The sequence below is a fragment of the Tursiops truncatus genome, chromosome 4, assembly GCF_011762595.2.
Source record: "Tursiops truncatus isolate mTurTru1 chromosome 4, mTurTru1.mat.Y, whole genome shotgun sequence".
In the NCBI taxonomy this organism is placed as follows: domain Eukaryota; kingdom Metazoa; phylum Chordata; class Mammalia; order Artiodactyla; family Delphinidae; genus Tursiops; species Tursiops truncatus.
The window spans coordinates 138,762,681-138,786,686 of record NC_047037.1 but is presented as its reverse complement, the minus strand read 5'-3'; the positions used below and the strand labels follow the sequence as shown (position 1 = coordinate 138,786,686).

General features: G+C 42.7%; 1 protein-coding gene across 1 annotated transcript in view; it reads left to right on the top strand.

The window, feature by feature from the left end:
• Positions 1–24,006, top strand: part of LOC141278625 (cell adhesion molecule DSCAM) — a 106,836-nt gene that overhangs the window by 25,797 nt on the left and 57,033 nt on the right. The window contains exons 4-8 of the mRNA XM_073804524.1: positions 11,072–11,225; positions 17,281–17,398; positions 18,657–18,820; positions 20,630–20,728; positions 23,576–23,764. Of these exons, the coding sequence (XP_073660625.1) occupies positions 11,072–11,225; positions 17,281–17,398; positions 18,657–18,820; positions 20,630–20,728; positions 23,576–23,764 (724 nt within the window). The remainder of the gene's footprint in view (positions 1–11,071; positions 11,226–17,280; positions 17,399–18,656; positions 18,821–20,629; positions 20,729–23,575; positions 23,765–24,006) is intronic.

Genomic DNA, 24,006 nt, shown 5'->3' with positions numbered 1-24,006 from the left:
GCACGAACCCATGTCGCCTGCATTGGCAGGCGGACTCTCAACCACTGCGCCACCAGGGAAGCCTGAAAATGCCCTTTTGATCAACTAGCTTTTGGAGTTTTTGGAAGATTCCAGCTTTGAAAACATATCATCTTTTTGACTTGGTCTGATACAGACATGGGGTACTATTTAAGGAAATAAATGGCTTCAGATCGTTTTCAATTAAGAATTAAGAATGGCTATTTTTTCCCCAAAACTATATATTATACCTCTATTACATTTATTACCTAAAACAGCCTTTCTCACAATTTCTTTCTTATATTGTGAGAAGTTATGTAATGCTAAACCAGTTCTTTTGTGCAAAATTTGTTGAATAGCTGATAGAAATCAAGTTAAATTAATAAAGCCTTTTTACAGAGAGATCATTTGTATGGCAGATGGTATGACAACAGGGAAAGGATAAAACAAAACTGTACTAAATGGAGGTGATTTTGTTTGAAAGAGAGTGGGAAATATAAGCATCCTGTAATGTCAGTCTGTCTATTGGGACAATGCCCTGATTCTAAACAATAGCATGGAGAAACTAGTTTCTTTCATGCCTTTTCTGCATATCAACTTTAATTCACTTGCAGAACATTATAACAATAATTTTTATATTTGGGAGACCCAAATTAAAATATTTTATATTTGGAAGTCTTTCTTAAAAGTAGCCCGTAGCCATTTATATAATAGCCAATAGAGTGATCTTGGTAAAGTACAGAGGAAACCACCAAAATTGACTAAGATAAAACAAGTAGCTTTAATATGCTATTATTTCTATGAGAGCTGGCTATCTTAGTCTATTTCATTAGGAAGATCTTTGTGCTGTATTATCTTCTTCTAGAGATGAAAATAATGAAATAAAATGGAAATCAGATCAAAATGTATTATACATAGAAATCTTAAAAGAGATAAATCTTAAATTGATCCAGCTAACTGTTTATTCTTCATGTAACTGAGGCTATTTCTCTGCCACTAAACAGAAAGATTTTATATGCTCTGAAAGAGTCATTGCCCTATAATTAAAAGAGCTATCATTTTGTTTATTCTGCTTTGGAGGTTTTTTTAATCACTGCTGTGAACATTCTATCTCTGAAATCATAGCATTCAATTTTTTTTAAATAGGATGTTAATAATTAGATGTTAAAACTTTTTCAAGTACCATATTTCTTTGATAGAATTAGTGTTTCATTAAAAACTTACTTGAAATTTTTTAAAGTGGAATTCTGTTTATATCCATCAGAAATGCTGAATAATTTGATCTGAGCAGCCTGTGACTCCATAGTCATCCTCTACACGTATTTTTCTGTTGTGGTCAAATAAATTATAGGTCATTATTAAAGTCACTAAGACAACAGACATTTCTCAGTCCATTCCAAAGAGTGGTTAGTGGGTCCCAACCATGCAACGTTCTAGCCTAGATCCCTGGGGGATAAGTGGAGGGCGGAGGGTGAGGCAAGGCCCACTCAGAGAGCTTGAAGCATCCATGGGGGAGTGATGGTAAGAACATACAAGATTATAATCCAAAGGGCACTCTAGGATTGACCCCATACTAGGACACAAAGCAAGCCTCAACATATTTAAGAGTATGGGAATTATTTCAAACATCTTTTCTGACCACACCGGCATGTAACTAGAAATCAACCACAGAAAAGAAATGAGAAAAAAACTATTACATGGAGACTAATCCAAAGGGCAATAATGATAAGGACCCTAAGGGACATATAAACAAAGGGAAAATATAACACCTGATTGAGGGGATTAAAGAAGGCTTTACAAGTTCATCTGTTCAGCTAAATAGTGTAAGAGATTTGAAAATGGATTCAGCCACTATTGGGTAAACATCCAGTTTTATAGAAATTACTAAAGAGCATTTAAAGTAGCTCATTGTGGCTAATTTTATCTTATTTACTGGTTAAAAAGTATCTTAGACATGAAAGGAAAAACAATACACCAGCATCCCAAGACAAGAATAATTCTGGAGTGAAAGTAGGACTGGAAGATGCTGTTCCTCGCCTTTTCATGGGGTGATATTAAAGCACTAGGATAAGACTAACCTAAGCAACCTTCACATCATTTTGAGGAGGATACTACTGAGTTCCTCAGAAATGCATGACTCCACCCCCCAGACCTAAAGCCATAACACAGGAAGGCAGAACACTGGAAATGTGAGCTCTCTGGCTTGAGTGTCGAAAGGTGAATATTGTTAGCTGTATTTTCCACTCTGGGTACAATTTTAGGGAGGCAAGCATGTCAGAAGCCTTGTAAAAACTTGCTATAAATTTTTTTTAAAACAAATGCATGAAGTTCCCATTTATTTTCCTAGGCATTTTACAAATGTGAATTCATGTCCTTGGCTATGACAGGGATAGTTTTAGGAAGGGAATTCAAATGATTTTATTTCTAGATTTTAGTAGGAATCTGTCAGTTGCCTTATTTTAATTTTTCCTCCATTTGCCAAACCATGGTTATAGCTCCTTCCTTGACGAGCAAACTTACCTTATAATCTATACAATGGAATTGAATTCAATAAATGTCTATGAATTCAAACTCAGCAACAATTTATGAGCTTTTATTATTACTAGGCATTGTATTAAGAGCATCTGCACAGCCCAAAGGAAAGATCTGTAGTCCAGCGAGCTTGTATGACTGGCCCCAGATGTCCTGTACCTGTTGTCAAGCCTCATCGTACACATATTTCTAATCACATCAGCCTGCACACTTCCAGTGCAATGGTGTTGGCATAATACCCCAACTACCTCCCAGAGCAAACACCCACGAACATTTGATTTGAAGTACGATATTTAGCTCAATAGATAAACTACTTACACATTTTATAATTTAAGTGTGTGTCTTGAAAGAATACCGAAGTCTTCCCTCAAGAAAACTATGGACTGTCCCTGTTCCGTGACACCAGCTAAAGAGAACCCTGTTCTTCTTATTCAACAATCTCTGATGGACCAAGAAATACATAACTCGGCTGCCACTTGGAGAATTGCAACTGAGAGTGATTAATTAATAATCAATGTCAGTTAACTCTGGATTCTGATAGAATCAGCATGTTTAAATACTTTTTAGATGAGAAAGAACAACCTTTTCTCAAATGGCTAACAGGAATTTATGATGGGCGCAGAACATTGGCCACCCCAATCCACAAATGCCCTGTCTGCTCCATCATGCTGGCACTGACCAGAATTAGAAATGAGCTATGGGGCAGAATTTCCCATCAAGAACCAAGCATACACAAGTCATATACCTGGCATCAGAGCTTTCTTCATGTTGCTTGGTTTTGTATTCCCACAGGTCATGAAGTAACACAAGCCTTCCCTTAAAACAAAGGTTTAGCCCAACTATAGTAATCCATTCAAGGTTAATTCATATTGTAGGAATAATAAAATCTTCTGGAATGGCTAATATCTCTATCCTGACTCTGAAAATGATGAGACTAGAGAGTTAAAGATCTACTAGAAAAAAATTAAATATTTAGATATTTAAATATAGAGAAAAGTGTCTTTCTCCCCCTCCCCATAAATTTCTCCTTTTGACAAATTTGATTCATTCATCCCTGAGAAACTACACTGGGAGTTTGTGTTTCTTTATGCTACCATTTCCTATCTTGTTGCCCTTAGAGTGTAGCTCTGCTTTGTTATTTTCTATTCTATTTTCCATTCTATCCCTCCATGCTCATTTAATGCTTCAAAGTCTTTGAAGGATCAGCCTAGCTGAAGTATCAGGAAAAATCCAGAAGTAAAATCAATCCCTCTCACTGAGCATTCCCAGTATTTGGGAGGTAATATCATACAATGGAATGCAGGTAGAAATTGGCAAGTCAGTTTAAACATGATTCAATCCTTGTGTTGGAAAATCTGGTATCCAATAAGAAGAAAATTAAGGAAATGTAAATATAATCAATGCTATTATACATCATATAAAATTTTAAGGAAAATGTCCCATAAGGAAGTAATACTCATCCTCCCTCTTTCCCAGAACAAACATGTTTGGCTGAGCATTGAGAAGGGTTTAAACAAATAGATTTGCTTCACTACCCTGAATGGGTTTCTGATTAACATTTTCCCCATTAACTCTTTTTCTCTTACCTGTTGCCACCTCTTGAACTTGTTAGCAATGGTTGAATTTTGCACCATCTATGGATAAGTAATGCTGTTTAAAACAAATATTATATAATTTTCAGTACCCCCCTCTATTGGAGACATCTCATACCTGCGGGCATCCCTCTGGAGACAGCTAGCCTTGCTCTCCCTCACAGCGTCCACGTGTGAGCATCCTTAACCAAGCACCTGCAAGTGACAGCTAGTCCTAGCACAGCCTTCTCTCCTTTTGTGAGCAGGGCTAGCCTTTAACCTTCTCACATGTGACTCACCTATCTCCACGGTGAGTTCAAAGGCCCCTACCGCCCATAGGTGGGAATGTACACAGACATCTCTCAACAAAAATCTCCTATTCTTGACTCAGCTTCTTACGGGACCCAGAGATAAGTGACGGTCAGAACATTAGAATCAGAAATCCCTGCATAGGTGGTCTCACATTTTTGTAAGGAAAGAAAGTACTGGCATCTTTGGGACTATTCTCACCTCTTAAGGACACTGCTAAAACTTCATGATAACAGGAAAAGTCACATTTAATATCCAGTTACATATATAACAAAGAAAACGAATCAACTCTTCAATTATTTAAATTGTTCAGTCAATTTTCTGCTTGCCCTGCTACTGAGACCAAAAAACTGGTGCCCAATTTTATGGCAGTCATCAGGGGAGCATAGTGGCAGCACCAGTGCAACCAATTTTCCCAAATAACCAGTAGGAACCCCTGAATAGCTTGACTCTAATTTTCTATCCTAATCCTTAGAGAAAGGTCATTCCAACTGGGGGAAGTTTTTATAAATAAACCTCTTTTACTTCAACTTTTGGTTAGTCTTCTCTGTAAATGGTGAAACAGATATCGTTGCATAAGAAATCATAGTTTTATCATTGATTTTAGCTATGCTCAGGTAATTTTCAGGTATGTTTCAGGTAAAACCTAACTAAATAAGGGCCAATTGTAGCTCATAGACAGGATAGTGATTGAGCTTTAACTAAGGACTCTGCACTCTTCATGGAAAATTTTGTAAATATATTTTAAAGCTCTGTTGAAACTGAATGTTCAGTAAGCGCAATTGTTATAATTTGCACATCATAAGCTTTGTAAAATTAATTTGGCAACAACATTGCCTTCGAACATTACAGAACACAAGTACACATAGTCTTGGGATTGTCTTCTTGGTTTTCCAGGAAACAAGTCAAATTCCCTCTGAACTTCTAGAGGAATTAATGTTCCCCATGATTTTCTATCACGGAGTCAGGCTGGTATGCCTAAGGGGATGGGGGTTGGGTGGCTAAAGTGGGGCAAGTGGAGTACAGATGCACAGATGCACCCTAGCACGTATGCACATCTGAGCACTCTGTGCAAGAGTCCCATAGTCTCCCTTTAATCATCTGCCCTAGGTATCTGTATGTTAAATAGTTGACAATGGGAAATTCTCTGACATTATTTTTTTGTTGAGAGAGCATAGGTTTTATGACAATTAGGAGGTATATTAACACTTGTGTCCCCTGTTTAATTGCAGAGCTGGGGCTGCAGCTTATGCAGCCTCGTGACCTACATAAAGTTTACTTTACAGCTCACAAGGGTAAAAGTAAGCTCTTCACGTGTTTGATTGCTTGCAATTGGCAGCATGGGGTGTGAGGAAGCAGCATTGGACTTGAATCAGAAGCCCTGAGCTTGAGTCTCTGCTCACCCTTGTCTGGCACAGTGACCTCAGTGAGTCACTTACTCTGGACTTCAGTTTCCCTACAATATAGATAGGCTGAGAATTTTCCAGATCTTTAAGTTCTAGTTCCTTTTGGGCTACCAATTCCTTCTTCAATTTATGTCTCTCTTCTCAACTTTACTACCACTGTCAGTAGGAACCAACACTTTGTTAAGAAATCTCCTCTGCTAAACATCCAATTTCATCACTTGCAGGTTCTACCTTCCACAAAATACTAGAACATGACCACAATTCAGCCAGGTTCTTTGCCACTTTGTAACAAGGATTGCCTTTTCTCCGTTGTCCAATAACATGTTCCTGATTTCCACCTGAGACCTCACTAAAATGGCCTTTACCATCCGCATTTCTACCAGCATTCTGCTCATTATTATTTGCGTATTCTCTAAGAAGACTGAGACTTTTCCCTCAGCTCTCCTCTTTTCTTTCTGAGCTCTCACCAGAATCACCTTTGGTGAACACCTCATGGCAATCTCAGCTTGTTCTATCACCAGCCTCAAAACTCCTCCAGCCTCTACCCATTTCAAAGCCACTTCCACATTTTTAGGTATTTATTACAGCAGCACCCCGTTTCTCAGTACTAATTTCTATGTTTGTCTGCCTTGACTGCTATTTTGTTATTAAGTTCATAGATGTTTAGGATTGTTGTGTCCTCTTGATGAATTGATTCCTTTATCATTATAAAATTACTTTCTTCATCAGTGGTAATATTCTCTGCCCATAAATCTACTTTGTCTGATACTAATATAGCCATTGCAACTTTCTTTTGATTGGTGTTAGCCTGGGATAGATTTTCTGTCCTTTTATTTTTGACCTACTTGTATTTTTATATTTGAAAAGCATTTTTTGTTGGCAGCATATAGTTAGGTATTACTTTTATATCCAGTCTCAAAATCTCTGCTTTTAATTAGGATTTTAGATCATTTACACTTAAAATAATTATAGGTATATCGACGTAGGTTTAAATCTATAATCTTGCTACTTTTTTATTGTCCTATTTGTTTCCTCCTTACTCCTTTTTAGACTTCTTTGGATCAACTGAATATTTTTTATAATTCTATTTTATTTTCTGTTGTCTCATTAGTTTTATTTTACTCTTATTTTGTAACTTTAGTGGTTTCTTTGGGATTAATGCCTTTTCATTCTACATTCAAGTGATATTATGTACTTCACGTACAGTTTGAGAGCCTTACAATACCACGCTTCCATTTTTTTTTCCCTTCCTAACATTTGTGCGATTGTTTTTATACATTTTACTTTTATATATTTTATGGACCCCACACTACATTTTTATTATCTTTTAATTATGAATTATCTTTTAATGAGATGTAAATAATAAAAGATCATATGTATTTATTTACATTGTTACCATTTCTGGTATGTTACATTCCTTTGTGTAAGCTTATATTTCTACCTGGTATCATTTTTCTTCTGCCTGAAGAACTTTCTTTAACATTTCTTGTAGTGTGGCTCTGCCGATGATTAATTCTTTCAGTTTTTTCTATATTTGAAAAAGTCTTTTAATCTCTTTCATTTTAAAATATGTTTGTTGAATATAGAATTCTAGGTTGACTTTTTTCTTTCAAAACTTTGACACTGTTGTTCCACTGTCTTCCTACTTTGTGTCTTAGTCAGCGTGGGCTGTTATGACAAAAATGCCATAGACTGGGTGCTTTTAAGCAACAGAGGCTTATTTCTCACAGTTCTGAAGGCTAGAAATCTGAGATTATGGTACCATCATGGTAGGTAAGAGCCCTCTTCCCGGTTGCAGATTCCTCATTGTATCCTTACATGGCAGAAGGGGGCAAGGGAGGTCTCTTAGGCCTCTTTTATAAGGGCGCTGATCCCATGGGTGCCCTTCACCTCCCAAAAGCCACACCTTGGGAGTGTGGTTTCAGTATATGAATTTAGGGGGGACATTCAGACTATAGCACTTGGATTGTTTTTGACAAGAAGTCTGTGACATCTTTATTTTTGTGCCTGCATATATAATATGTCTTTTCTCTGGCTACTTTTAAGATTTTCTCCCTATCACTGGTTTTGAGCAATTTGATTATGATGTGCTTTGGTGTGGTTTTCTTCATATTTTTGTGGCTGGGTTTTATTGAGATTTTTGGTTTTCTGGGTTTATAGTTTTCATCAAATTTGGAAAATTTTCAGCCACTATTTCTTCAAATGTTTTTTCTATCCTGCCTCTTTTAGTGATTCCAATTACACGTATGTTAAGCTGCTTGATGTTGTTCCATAGCTCACGAATGCTGTGTTAAATTTTGTATTCTCTTTTATCTCTGTGTTCCACCTATTAATATATCTTCAAGTTCACTAACCTTTTTTTTTTCCTGCAAGATCTCATCTGCTAATAATCTAATCCAGTGTATTTTTCATCTCACATATTGTAATTTCATCTCAAGTTTGACTTGGGTCTTTTTATATCATTCATGTATCTATTTAGATTTTTTAATATCTGGTTATAATACAATTATAATAACAGTTTTAATGCCCTCGTCTGCTAAATCTAATATCTGTGTCAATTATGGGTCAATTTTTTTTTTTTTTTGGTGGTACGTGGGCCTCTCACTGTTGTGGCCTCTCCCATTGTGGAGCACAGGCTCCAGACGTGCAGGCTCAGCAGCCATGGCTCACGGGCCCAACCACTCCACAGCATGTGGGATCTTCCTGGACCAGGGCACGAACCCACGTCCCCTGCATCGGCAGGCGGACTCTCAACCACTGGGCCACCAGGGAAGCTCTATGGGTCAATTTTGATTGATTAAATTTTATTTTTTTCACGAGTCCTTTTTTCTTATTTGTTTCTTTGCATTTCTGGATTTTTTTTTTTTTTTTTGCCTCTGAGTCCTTGTGGGATTTATTATTATTATTATTATGATTATTCAAACAGAAATTCACAAAAATTATAATCATCCTTGTGGAATTTTTTATAGCAGCTTTTAAAAAATTTATTTTATTGAAGTATAGTTGATTTAAAGTGTTGTGTTTGCTGGGTCATATGGTAGTACAGAGTGAAGTAAGTCAGAAAGAGAAAAACAAATACCATATGCTAACATATATATGGAATCTAAAAACAAAAAAGGTTCTGAAGAACCTAGGGGCAGGGAGGAATAAAGACACAGACATAGAGAATGGACTTGAGGACACGGGGATGGGGGGAAGGGGGGGAAGGGTAAGCTGGGACAAAGTGAGAGAGTGGCATGGACATACATACACTACCAAATGTAAAAGAGATAGCTAGTGGGAAGCAGCCACATAGCACAGGGAGATCAGCTCGGTGCTTTGTGTCCACCTAGAGGGGCGGGACAGGGAGGGTGGGAGGGAGACGCAAGAGGGAGGGGATATGGGGATATATGTATACGTATAGCTGATTCATTTTGTTATACAACAGGAACTAACACAACTGTGTAAAGCAATTATACTCCAATAAAGATGTTAAAATAGATGTTAATTTCTGCTGTACAGCAAAGTGATTCAGTTATACATATATATATTATTTTTCATATTCTTTTCCATTATGGTTTATCACAGGATATTGAATATAGTTCCCTTTTTGTTTATCCGTTCTATATATACTAGTTTGCATCTGCTAATCCCCAACTCCCAATCCATCCCTCCCTCACGCCCCTCTCCCTTGGCAACCACCAAATCTGTTCTCTATGTCTGTGAGTCTGTTTCATAGATAAGTTCACATGTGTCCTATTTTTAGATTCCACATATGATATCAATCATATGGTATTTGTCTTTCTCTTTCTGACTTACTTCACTTAGTATGATAATCTCTAGCTCCATCCATTATAATAGCTTTTATGAGTTATAATTCACATACCATGAAATTCATGCTTTGAGAGTATACAATTCAGTGGCTTTTAGAATATTCAGAGAGTTGCACGATCCCCATCATTATCTAATTTTAGAACATTCATAATCCCCCCCAGAAAAACCCATACCCAATAGCAATCTATCCCCGGTCCTCCTCTCTCCCACCCTGCCCCTGGCAACCACTAATCTACTTTCTGTCTCTGGGGATTTGCCTATTCTGGACATTTCATACAAGGTAACCATAAGTGTATAGTTTCTTGTGATTGGCTTCTTTCACTTAGTATAATGTTTTCAAGACCCATCCAAGTTAAGCATGTATTGGTACTTCATTTTTTCTATTGCTGAATAATCCTCCATTGTTTGGATGCAAAACATTTTATCTGTTCACAAGTTGCTAGATAGTTGGGTTATTCATATCTAGAAAATTTTTATTGAATGCCAAACATTGTGACCTTTACCTTACAGGGTACTGGATATTTTTATTCCTGTAAAAATTTTGACTTTTATTCTTAGATGCAGTTCAGTTCCTTGATGACAGTTTGATCTTTATGAATCTTGCGTTTAATATTTGTTAGGCGATACCAGTATGGTGTTCAGTCTAGGGCTAATTATTCCCCACCACCAAGGTAAGACCCTTAGGCACTATGTCCAATGGTTCCATGGATCTCGAGCGCTTCCAGTCTGGCTGGTGGGAGCAGGCACTATTCCCAGCCCTGCGTGAAAGCTGAGCACCGGGACGTCCAATCCTTTCAGGTGGTTCTTTCCCTGGCCTCAGATAGTTTCTCCTCATGCACACATCTGCTCAGCTGAAGACCCAGTGGGACTCTCTTCAGATTCTCCATGTAGCTGTCTTCCCGGTGCTCTGTCTTGGGGACTCCAGCCCCCTTCCAGGCTCTCAGCTCTGTCTCCTTGACTCAGGGAGGCTGCTGGACTCTTCCTGGGTTCCCTTCTCTGTGCCATGGCCTGGCAACTCTCACAAAAATGTAGCAACCCTGAAACTGTTGGCCTCACCTCATTTATTTCCCATATTTCAGGGAGATGATCACTCTCCTTCATTACCTGATGTGCAATGCCTTTAAGGTTGTTTCCTATATTTTGTGTGTTCTTTGGTTGTCTCAGGTAGAATGGTCCATCTGGTTCTTGTTATTCCACCCCAGCACAAAACAGCCGTGCCGTGACCCATAATGTAAAGGGTTAAATTACTCATTGGTGGCTGTCATAGCTGCTGCATAGACAAATTCAGACTATGTAGATATTGCAGATCCAGCCTTTTAGAGAGGGATGAGAGGTGGCTTTTGTTTCTTATAACAGATAATGTGTTAATAAGCATTCCTTTAGGAGATCCATTTGTGCCATTGGCCTCCTTGAATGTGGGAACATTTATGTCTCCTCTCACAGGTGATCAGCGAGTTTGAAGCCTCTCCTGACTCATTTTCCTACAGAATTCCTAACCTGAGTCGGAATCGGCAGTACAGCGTCTGGGTGGTGGCCGTGACCTCAGCCGGGAGAGGCAACAGCAGTGAAATCATCACAGTGGAGCCAGTAGCTAAAGGTATGCCACCCATTATGGTAAGGGCCTCATTGCCTGCGACTGTTCGACTGGTTTTAAGTCACTATTCTCTCTGAAATAAAGCTTAAAATGCCCTAAAGATCAAGTAAACCAGAATACCATGTGTTATCACATTTCAGCCCAAGAAATAGATTTGCTGCTAGCTGGCACTGGGCTTTTGTGCAAATCAGGAAAGCATCCTCCTAAGGATGAGTGGCTTTACAACTTCCAGTGCCTTGAGGGAAATTAGGAGAAAGAGCCCCCATTCACCCCTTTGGGTAGGTGAAAATCACTGCATAACAGCTTCCCAAGCAAGTTCTAGTATCTTCAAAATCAGGTCTGGTGCTTCTTAAAGAGAAATGTCTATTTTTTGGTCTATGGAATTTAGAGACCTATGAATGTAAGACAATCATTAGTTCTTCTTCTATTGATGGAATGCTGTATACAAAGACCTTAAGGAACAAAAGGAAGTTTGCTTTAGGAAGAAAAAGTTCCTAAAAGTGAATATAATATCTTCATGTTGAAATGTTAAATCTGGCCCTAAAAAGCACGTATAGACACAGAATTATTCCACTTATTCTACTTCTGGTCATTGCTACCATGTGGCGGTTAGAGTCCCCCTAAATTCGCCCTTGTCATGAATAAATGCGTTTACCTCACAATTCCAGGCCGATAGGAGTTGTCCCGGGTTTGGGAATACGCCACATTGGCAGTTTATTACTCATAAGGTTTCTACGTGCCTGAAAGAGAAAATAAACATTCCAAGATTCCAACTTGCCCTCTAAGAGTGCTTGATAACATGCTGGTAATGTGACAGCTAAGAAAGAGGCAGAATAAAGTGGTGAAGGAAAAAGAGAGTGGTGTCACATTTTGAACATACGTTCAAATAGGAAATAAGTGTATTGTTGGTGAGGAATATAAATGGTGGATTTTTTTTGTCTCTTGTACTGTTTGATCATAATATCCAGCTACCCCCAACATACACTTTCTAACACTTAGAAAACAGTGATTATCAAAGGGCATCAGGACTGTGGGATTTAAAACAAAGAAATGCAACATATGATGTAGGGTTAGAGATAGCCTCACCTCTTCTGTACTCTTGTTCATTCAATGTTACGTCTCCAGACCCAGCCAGGAATGGCTTGGCTAAGGTAGAGGGCAAACAACTGGAAAGTGGCTACTTCCACGGGAATAGGACTTGTCTGGGGATATTGGGTGCCATTTGGTCATTTAATAAATCATTTTGAGCGCTTAGTGTATGTCAGGCATTTTGCTAGCAGTACAGGGGTGATTTTGTCAAGGGAGCCTGACTGCTGTAGCAAAAAATCCTGTAAGTGTCAGTGACTTAACCTGATAACCCAGACCAAAACAGATGTTTCTGGACTGGGTGGCTTTCCTGGGTGGCTCATTCCACATGGTGACTCAGGGATCCTGGCCTCTTCCACCTTGTGATTTGAGATCCTGGGTCCTTTATTTCCAGCCATGTAGATGGAGAAAGAGAGCATGGAGTCTCATAAAGAAGGTTTTCACCGGCCAGATGTGGACGTGTTTACTTCATTTTTACCCATATTCCATTGTATAGAATGAAACATGGGTCGCACCTAATTTCAGAGCAGAGCTTGGAGATGAAGCCAGGCTGAATGTCCAGAATGAAAAGGAAACAGGGTGCGGTGAGCACACAGGAGTCTCTTCTAAGGATTATATACAACACACGTGTTTACTCTCTGCCCTCTTGGAGCTCAAAATCGGGTGGGGACACAGTAAACAGAGCATCACAAATATACATGTGTAATTGCAAACGTCAATAAATGCTTTAGAGAACCCACTTTGGAACAGACCCCACTTAGAGCCTTGGCCACCCAAGGACAAGTAAATGCAGTTACGTGTCAAGGGAAGAAGGTGCGTCCCAGTGTTCAAAGGCCTCCAGTCTAGGAAGAGTTACGTGTGTCGGAGGTCTGGATGCTGGACCCGTGGGTCTGGGGAGGGGGCAGTGGTCTCAGGAGAGCCAGGGGGAAGGCAAAGGCCTGGCAGGGCTGGGCCTTCAAGGCTGTGTTAAGGATTTCAGACTCGACTCTAAGCAAAATGGAAAGACACTGTGGAGTCTGAGCCAGAGGAGGGACGTGATCCTATCTTTGTGTGTGCACGTGGATTAAGATGTCTTCTTAGAACAGCTTTAGGTTTACGGAGAAATTGTGATGCTAGTAAATAGAGTTGTGCACTTCACGTCAGGTTTCTCCATCGCTGACATCTTCCATCAGTAGGTGTACTCGTGACAACTAATGGCAGGTGTGTTTGAAGACCATGCTGATGTCTATATCCTGAGTGGATCACAGGGAGGTAAAGGTGGGAAACACAGGAGGCCAGACAGGAGCCCGAGCAGCCAGGCAGTGTGGCCTGGGCTAGCGTGGTAGCAGAGGGGCCTGAAAGGTGTGTCCTGGGTGTAGAAGTGATGGGACTCAGTGGACGATATGCGGGGGACAGGGGGAGAGCCGGAACGAACAAGCAAATCTAGCGCGCATTGTTGTAGGTGGTGGTGTCATGTACTGGAGAGGATGACCGTGGAGGAAGGGGTTTGTGAGGCAGGTGAAAGGATATGGGGACATTTTGGACACATCCAGTCTGATGTGACTGAGAGCCATCCACTGGAGATCCTGTGCCATTGGGCGAGTCCTGACTCTTCAGAGACATCTGGCAGGAGGCAGAGAAGGAGTGGGGTTGGCACCCAGGCACCCCTCGCACCTGGGCTGGGGAGAGCCCACCTGGACCACAGAGGGAGGCGCAGAGTCAGGTCCAGGGGTAGCTGGAAGCACATGTCGGCTTGCACTGGGGAGGGAGAGGCCCGGGAGCTGGCAAAGAAGAGGGTGTCAGGCCAGACAGGCAGGGGCAGGACCAGGAGGGCGACGTCGGGAATTCGGCAGAGATGCTGCTGCCGGGAGACCAAGGGAAGCAAGACTGGCAGTGCCCTTGGGTCTGGCCACGCAGGAGACCTCAGGGACCTTCCAGAGAGCATTTGTGGTGGGGTTCAAGGACCGGGTGACAGGAGAAAGTGGATGGGAGGTGGGGCAGCAGAGGGACTGAGCAGAACATTCTCTAAACGTATATCACCAGGAAGAAGTGACAGGAAGGAGAAGTGGGAGCGAGGGCAGGGTCTCACCCCAGGCAAGACTCTGGTTTCTGAGGTTTACCGTGTCAGCTGCAGAGCACGCCGTGTGGCCGTGGGAAGACTCCATGGACAGGGAGGGGTGGGTAATACAAGATAAGGAGCCGACGGCCGCGGGATGAGCTTTGGAGAAGGAAACACAAGGGGGTTTCGAGATCCAGGGGCAGGAAATGCGAAGCTCCCGGCTGGGGTCTTCCAGTTTCTGTATCAAGTATCAGGCAGTTTGGGGCTGTGAAGGAAGGACCAGAAGTTTGAGAAAAGAAGGGACAACAGGAAGTCATCATTGCAGAGAGGCGGGAGGAAACTTACTAACGAAACTGGCACTGGCTGGGAGAGTGGAGAGGCCAGGTGAGGTTGGTGACTGTAAATCGACGGGGGTTCCCAGGTTCCCGGGTACGTGGATTTCTCCAGAAATGTTCAGCTTCTCATGCTTAAATGGGGTTCACCCAGAGTTAGGGTTGATCTCCATGGGTTTTCCAGAAAGGGGCTGAGCTAGGGAACACCTCCGGGGTGGAGCAGACGTCCGGCTGGCAGGCACCACCCAGGAGCCCCAGACCCTGGCAAACCATAAACCATAACGGCCGAAAGGTCCAAGCTGGACAGACGGGGCCACCCGCAGGCTGAGGAAGCTGGTGCCGCTTGTTTTGCAGTTGTCGGAAGATAAAGGCAGGCTGGCAGCAGTGGCAGATCTGGGGGGTCCAAAAATCCAGGGTGAAGTTCAGGAAGAGGAGCTGCTGCTTTGATGCAGGGAGCAGCAGAATGAAACCACACACCCAGTCCTGGGGGAACGGCATCCTGGGAAGGAGCCCAGGGCCGGGGCTGGGGCGTGGGGGGCAGACCCAGAGCACATGGCCCGTGGCTGGAGCAGCACAGGAGCTGGGAGGGGTGTCCAGGTTGCTAGTGGGCTACGGTTTCTCATCAGAATCACCTGAGGTGCTTGTTCAAAGACAGACCCCCGGAGCCCACCCAAGATCTGCCGCATCACAGAGCATCACAGGCAAAGATGCTAGGTAATTCTCTCGCCCGCTCCAGTCTGCTTAGTCTTAGAATTTCAGAGTAGGATCCTGTGAATTCCAGCTTCCACAAACGGACATTAATTCTAGAAAGCGGCTGTGCTGGGCTTGAAGATGAAGTGGTTTTAGCCAGTGTTTTTCAAAAGCCTAGTGGAAAACCACTCATAAGTCCTGGAATTAATTTTAGGCATTACAGCCGGCATATTAAAGAACTAAAATGAAATAGAGTCAAATGGGCTAGACTAGCTAGGCTTGAAAAGAAAGTAGATAATATCAGAATGCATCATACACAGTAAGCATGAATGTGTGGAACTTTTCTACGTACCTGTGTTTTCATTTACACACACATTAGGTGTGCAGCTTCTGGGATTCAATGTCAAATATATTTCTTACAGGGGGAGGGGCTGTTAGAAAGCTTGAAAGCCCCCCAACTCTAGCTGGGTTTCCCTAATCACCCCCATTTTGCTGCAAGGATATTCCTCATCATAAAAGGATGGTCTGAAGGGTTTGAAAGGGAAAATGCCAAACTTCCAATGTCAGAAATCCGATGCTACCTGCCCGGGATATTTTTGTTACCGTGATAGAAAATCAGAAAGGTCAGTAAGTGATAAAGCGGGCTCTGCCCCGGAATACTCCATTTCCAGGTGAAGGGTGCTATCCGTGAGCCACCTCCGAAGACCCTTCTCTAAGGAGGAAGAGCTGCAGCTTCCCCTGCAGGCAGGGAACGTTGCTTCAGACACATGGGTGGCTTTTGCTCTAACAACAAAAGTCAGAGCGGTCTGGCAGACCTCAGTGATGAAAGCTTTGTGCTCTAGACCAGGCTCTGGGAACTCCACCTTTCCTGGCATTCCAGCACTCTCCTGAGAAGTCCTCTCCCCACATCTGCCGGCCAGTCTCAACCCTCAAGCCCAAAATGGTGCAGGGGTGCCAACACTGGTCCCATCTTTATGGGTCCATCATCAGATTGGAGCTGCCTTCCACCGGTGGGCTCCTTGTCTGTGCATCCAGATGGGCTGAGCTTCTAGAGAGTGGCCCAGAAAGCAGTGTCCCAGTGAAAGGCAAAGGCCGGGCACATCATTCAACCTCTGGAGGACTCGTATCTTGGCATCTCTGTCAGCTTCTGTGTCTCACCCAAGAAAGTGGCACTAGGAGCCTGTCAGTACAGGGCCCCTCTGGTCTCCAAGGAGGCCCCTGCTGACATGGGGCTGCCCTGGGCTTTTTCCTCTCCACTTCCTGGGCCCTGCAGCCACTTTGGGATTGTACCAGGGCCCATGTCCCCAGGAGATGCCCCTGTTGCAGCATCTGAATCACGGCCCCAAGCAAACGGTGGTTCTTCAAGAGAGGCCAGTCCGGAAATGTGTTTTCCTTAACGTTTGTGCTGAAGATCGAGCTGATATAATAAAGTCGGGAAAGTACCACAAAATCGATAAATAGAAGTCGTTACAGTTTTACTTCTTCCCGTCTTGGGACTTTATGTTTTGTTTTGTCTATTCTCTCAGATATTACAAGTATGTTTTAATGTGCAGTTTTGGGTGTTGAGAAAAATTGCTTAATAAGTGCTTTGAAAAATAACTGGGCTCATAGGAAGCACATCTTGGAGCTGCTGGGCTTACGAAGCCCCAAGTGTTTCATTTGAGGTCCTTGTGGTTTAGTCAATACAAGGGGATAAAATGCTACAATAGGGGTTTCCAGCAGTTTGTATGTTCATACAATGAACATCCCTTAGATGCGCTCTGATACCAAGAATAGTGTCGACAGGTGTGACATTGATTGGCAGAGATACACTCTCCTTTCTGGGGTGTTGCTGGCTTGGGGAGGATCACCTTGGCCTCTGTGTAGATGACTCTGTGTAGTTACTGGGCTTCTGCTCTGTTTGGTGGTTCAGCTCCCGCACGAATCCTGACCTTCAGTGGCACGGTGACTACTCCATGGATGAAAGACATCGCCTTGCCTTGTAAAGCTGTTGGGGACCCTTCTCCTGCGGTAAAGTGGATGAAAGACAGGTAACCAGTAACCCAATGTATGCCCTCAGTACATCAGACACACCGTGCTGAGTCTGGTGGTCTAATTTTCTATATTTACACTCTTGAAAGCTCCAGGAAAACTACCCACTCTTCTGCGATAGAGAGGAAGCTGGTTGAGGGCGATGGCGGAAGAATCTCAGCTTTAACACTAAAAGGATCGGATCTATCTTGTCAATTCTCTAAAAATTCTGAGCTTTACATTCATAAGACAATGCTTCCGAGGAGAATAGTCTAGCCAGCCCAGTAATCTCCGTGGAAGCTTCCTGTACCTTATCATGAAAATCTCCTGTATATCTGAGATGAACGTATCCAAAGTGACTGGAGAATTAGCACTTATCTCTTCTCCTTCCAAGATAACGGACCAATTAACACTAACTCAAATGCTCTGAGAAATAACTTTAAGAAATGGAATGCATTAAGACTTAGCTAATATAAAATCTGGTTTTCCGTGCTCAGTAGGAATTATTACAACAACAGCAGATGAGATGGAAGGGAGGAAATGGGCGAGATGGATTCTGTTCGTGTAACTTTTTTAAGTAACTTTATTCAGAGACAGAAATTAAGATGTAAATAAAGCGCTGGGAATTCACTGATGAGCCTAGAGATTTGGTATAAAATTGTTTCGGAAGAGTTCCTATTTTCAAACAAAGATGCTTAAAAGACACAAACTATTGAAATGATGGTCTTGGCCCAGTGACCACTTTCTCATCTCTTTTAAGTCAGTTAATACGAAGGAAATAAGTAAGCTCCCGAGGTCCGGTGGCATTCCACTGGATGTGGGGATGACCACAGATGTCGCCAAGGGAACTCTCTTTATACGAAAGTCAGCTCATCACCCTCTTGGCATACCACAGTTCATTTCTTATGTCAAAATCATTAACAACTGTAACTTTAAGCGAATCTACAAGCGACCCCAAAATTTAGTTGTCCCTGCCTGATCTGGTCAAAATGACACGTCTGCCCACAGAAGCAATTCCCATTGAGATACGACAAGCATTGACCTTTGCAGCCAGTAGCCAGGACTTCACACGGACCTCGCTTCCACACAGCACTTTTTACCAAGGACACAACTCAGCTATGTGACTGTTTCTGTCATATAATCATCGTTTAGTTCTTCCTCAATATAACCTTCCAGATGGGTTGTTTGCTTCAGAAAGAGTGTTTATGCTTTTCCCCAACCTCAGCTAACTTGGATTGTAATTTCTTTAATCTGCGCCTTTTTCTTCCCGTGAGGTAGTAACGGGACACCCAGCCTCGTAACGGTTGATGGGCGGAGAAGCGTCTTCAGCAACGGCAGCTTCGTCATCCGGACGGTGAAGGCGGAAGATTCTGGATATTACAGTTGCATCGCCAATAACAACTGGGGATCAGATGAAATTATTCTAAATTTACAAGTACAAGGTACCACGTTTGGGGACTCTTTCTGATGCTTCTTTTTGTATGTATGCCTGTGTGCAAAGAGTGAACAAATTTAAAAATCAGCCTTTATAAAGAGCTAATTGCTACTTTCATAATACGAAAACTTGGATGTTCATTTTGGAGAATATAATTAAACAAATCAAAGTAAATAAAAAGCATTCATAACCTGGGAGATAACACTGTTTACATTTTTTCACGTAGGGAGCCTAGTCTCATTTGTCTTTAGGTGTGCATTGCTGAAAAAGCCCTTCTTTTTTTTTTTTTTTTTTTGTGGTACACGACCCTTTCACTGTTGTGGCCTCTCCCGTTGCGGAGCACAGGCTCCGGACGCACAGGCTCATGGGCCCAGCTGCTCCGCGGCATGTGGGATCCTCCCGGACCGGGGCACGAACCCATGTCCCCTGCATCGGCAGGCGGACTCTCAACCACTGCACCACCAGGGAAGCCCTGAAAAAGCCCTTCTTAATGATGTCCACTAATTGCAGGATTTACTTCACACGTGTACAAGTGTAACCCAGAATACACCAGCAAGAAGAAAGTCTGAACTGAGGTGTTTTATGAATGCTAATTAACTGAATTGTCATATGCAATGTATATGAAAAGGACACAAACTAAAACTCTGTAGGGCATTAATGTTTAATTGTGTATTTAATACAGTGTATGTAATTTTTCTTGATATCATACACCAAAAGCACATGACAAATTTAAGATTGTCAAATTAAAATCATGGGTAAAATCCCAGATGGCCACTGATTGGGTTCAAATTTAGATGCACAGTGATATTTAATTATTAGAAAACATCAAAGTGTAACGTCTCCGGATTTAAGTGCTATCACATTAGTAAATCACAGCAAGTAAAAAATAAAACCAATGTTGTCCTCCATGGGAGGGGAGGGAAGGGGAAGAACTATATATTTTTTTTAAATAATGCAAAATTGATCTGGAATTTCAAGTCACTTGAAGTCAGGAGATTTCAGGGCATTTTTGGAGATAGACACTATATGATGACTCTAAAGAGATGAATCCATTTTTCATGGCTTTGGGTTAATATATCAGGCTTCTCTTGGAGGAAAAGAGAAGGACATTTTATGAGAAGGTTTCTATATAATTTGGATAACCTTTCTAAACTTCTTCAGTATTGCTGTCTGCAGAGCTAATCCAAAATATTACTGAGGCCCATTGATTAGAAGTATGTATTCTTCAAACCTTGTGTGACGATTCAAGTTTTTGTGCTGCCACTCAATGGCACACCTTTGAGTTCAGAGCTGAGCGTGTGTGTGTGTGTGTGTGTGTGTGTGTGTTGCCTCTTGAGCAGGGGAGTACGTGAAATAGTGGACATTTTTGCAGTTTTTTTCCCACTAGCCAGGCTTCCTCTCCCCCTTTCATATCGCTGAGAACTGAAAAGCTAAGTGAGTGACATTTATCTTTCTCACTTGAACCATGGCTGAACTTCAGAGTAAAATAATGCATGGATCCTTAGTAAGTTCACGGAAGATTTCGGTTAGTGGTGAGCCACTCAGAAATGTAAGGAATCGGTGAGGGAATGAGGAAATGAATCCAAGTAGAAATGTGGTTGACTTTTCTTTACATAATGGGATCATTCTCTTCTATCTCTTTAGCCCCGGATTTCAACTAAACAGACATTTTGACAGAAGTGAATTGCGTATTTTGTCAACCTGAAACACTTATTTAATAAATGGCTGTTAAAAAATCATTTGGTAAATGACTGTTACAGAAGACTGAAGATGGGAACAACTAATTCTTGTTTTCTAAAAACTGTTTCCTCCCTAGTTCCACCAGATCAGCCTCGGCTAACAGTTTCCAAAACCACCTCTTCCTCCATCACCCTTTCATGGCTTCCTGGGGACAACGGAGGCAGTTCTATCAGAGGTAATGAGAGACAGGTGGCCCACAACAGTTGCTTCATTGTCATCATCCACGGGCAGATAAGGGACACATATTTATCAAGTAACCGTTACGTGTTAGTTTCTTTCTCCCCCAAACTCATCATATAATTAATTCTTCCATTACCTATGCAAAAAACCACACATCTATTTTTATGGTGTTTGTTGAAACTCACCCATTCATCCAAGGAATCCCATTCATAGGATGAGTATCATGCATGCAATATGAGTGAAATATTAACACATGCAAAAAAAAAGAAAGAAAAAAATGTGGTCATCTCTTCCTCCAAGATGCTGCATTGTGCTTCTTCCCCGTGTTGTCAACGCTGTACCATCCATTCAGGTACTCAGTGCGTCAGTTAAGTAACCACAGTGACTGTTCTGACTTAGAAAGTACTGAAAGATGGGAAGCGGTCTATTTGCACAAAGCTTTTGCAATTAGCACAGAGTAGCAAAGAATGAAGGGACTTTCTACTGAAGGAATGAGTTAGCGTGATGATCCCAGCCTAAGTGGCATTGGGAGAACATTCTGAGCAAGTTGTAGACTAAGGGGAGGGAGAGAACCCGGAGGAGACTGAGGTTGCACGGGGTTAAGGAGCCGCGGGACAAAAGGGGTCGTAGAGCAGGTGGGAAAGGATAACGGATAGAGTTCTGCCGGCAGAGGACATCCTTCTTCTGAGAGAGGAGGAAGGCGAGAAGACAACAGGAAATACAGGGGCGTCTTAGGGTGAGGCCAGTGGTGTCTGGAGCCATCTCCCTCCAGCCCATGAGAGCACGTTGCCGCCCCTCTTCCCAACTTTGCCCTCGATGACCACGGCCCGGCTGGGGATATTTACACACTGCAGAAATCAGAAATGCTACCCATCAGGGCTTTTTTTTTTTTCCTTCCCCAAGAGCCAGTTGTTAAACATTGATTAGCACTCCACTGGGCAAAGGGGAAGATCTTTCTTTTTTTGGCAAAGAGAAAGGTGAGATTATTTTTTTTGAATAATTGGACGATTAGGGGTGAGGATGTGTTTGTGGGCTTGAGGAGAGGGAAAGATTTGTAACATCTGCCGTGGGAAATGCACAGGGAGTCATTAATCAAGAAGCGAAGCCATTGCTAAGCGTGAGCAAGGCCCCAGCTGCAGAGGAATGGCACGAAGTGTAGGGGTCACGGTTATCGCGGTTTACTGAGTCGCTCCAGTGATCTTGGACAGTGGGGCAGAAAAGTGGATCACAGGTCAGCAAAGCTGGTGACCGGCAGGGTAAGTGCGGTGAGGAGTCACAAGAGTGAGTGAAACCGGGCTCCTGATTGAAATGGTCTACCAGAGGTTCTAGGCTAGGTGGAGAAGCATTTTATGAAAAAAACAATGGGGCACCGAGGTAGGAGTCCAAGGGACCCTAGGACTCCAGGCTCAGAGGAAAGGAAGTCTTGGTTCTGTAAGTGTGAGATCATGGGAGAGGCAGTACAGGAAGTGTGTCGGAGCAGAAGGTTTTAGAGTTGAAACCAACTTTAGTAATGAAGGGTTTCCAGGCAAAGGCGACCAGGGGTCCTTGAAGCACAGGGGTGGCCAAAGCCATTGACACGGGGGTTCCCATCTCCAAGAGTTAGAAAAGCTTCCTAGAAGTGGTTTAGATGAAGGAAATGGAAGGAAAGTACAACCCCCCTGATGCGTAGGGCAGCAGGGAGGTGGCGACGTCGGGATAGGACGGGGGAGCTGACCCAGATGCATCACTCACATGTCAGGCGGTGAGAGGGCTGTCAGGACTGCAGGTCGGGAACACAGAAGGGAAAACGAGGCTGAGGAGGGAGGAGGGACCCCAAGGCTGCAGGGGGCCAGCGGGGAGGGAAGGAGGAAGCCAGTGGGATGGTACTGACCGTGGCTGCAGAAGGAGGGCATCAGAGATGGGTGATCTCATGAGAGGCACATGGAAAACACTGACTGCTACCAGCTGGGGGTTCAGAGGCTCTGTAGCGTGGGGGTGAGATGTGCTTTCGTCACTGGTGTCAGAAATGGAATTCCATGGGCAGGAGGGAGGATGCCAGTGTGCTGGTGTAAGGACACCATGCATCAGGCAGGCCAGTCCTGGGCTGCCTGGATGTGAACATTTAGGAGACAAGGACAGAGCAGACAGGATACGTTTTCCCCAGGAAGGCGGCTGGGGTGACAGGGATGAAGGCATAACAGGGAGGGATGTCTCCGTGATCACAGGAGTGCAGGCTTCAGATTCTGGCGGTAGGATTTGAATCTTGCTTATAAGACCCTAGAGCGGTCACCTAACCTCTCCGGACCTCAGTCTCTTCGTCAGCACTGCGGAGATCATAATTACTAATCCACAGGGTTACGCGAGGTGATATGAGTAACGGGCTGTGGACAATGCCTGGCACAGTCATTGTGGACTGGGAGGGCATGGCTGAGGAGATTCCTACCTCCGCTGATAACTTACCCCTTTTCCAGAGCTTTGGTTCTCTTAAAAAGAACCCAGCTTCAGACCATGCCCATCCCCAGGCATTCGGCACGTGTGCTCGTAAGGTCAGATATTTAGAGATTCAGTATCCATTCCCTGCTGCCCAGTTACACCTTTTAAAGGGAATGGGCAGAAAGTGGTTTTATCTTCATCACGCTATCCAGCAATCCCACCGTAGTAACGTCTGGCGTGGCCTAAATACCTCATAATCAATATATCATCACAGTACTTCTCCCAGCCTGGGTTCAGTTTCCTGGAGTCAGCAAGAGCTCAGGTGTTCCCTTCCAGAGATGTGCAAATTCTGAGAACGCATCCCATGCAGGGTGCAAACTTCTGATAGAAAGCAAATAACGCTCTTCGGAATATTTCTTGTTTTCTGAAGGTTACATATTGCAGTACTCTGAGGATAACAGTGAGCAGTGGGGAAGTTTTCCCATCAGCCCAAGCGAACGTTCTTACCGCCTGGAAAATCTGAAATGTGGGACTTGGTACAAGTTCACTCTTACTGCACAAAATGGAGTGGGACCCGGGCGCATAAGTGAAATCATAGAAGCGAAAACATTAGGAAAAGGTATGTAAGCCTTCTTAGTTTCTAGATTTCCTGTTTTCCAAATCAAAGGGGAGACTGGGATCAGAAAAGATGCATCATACATTTACACGTTTGTGAGTTTGAACTTTGTTATTCCCCAGATGGGTTTGGCAGTGTTACAGGGTATTGAAAGAGATGGCCAGTCCATATAGAATATTCTGGTTCTCTCTTTTCATTATTTCATTTGCAGTTTAAAGGAAGAGTGTCCGCAGATATAGAAAACA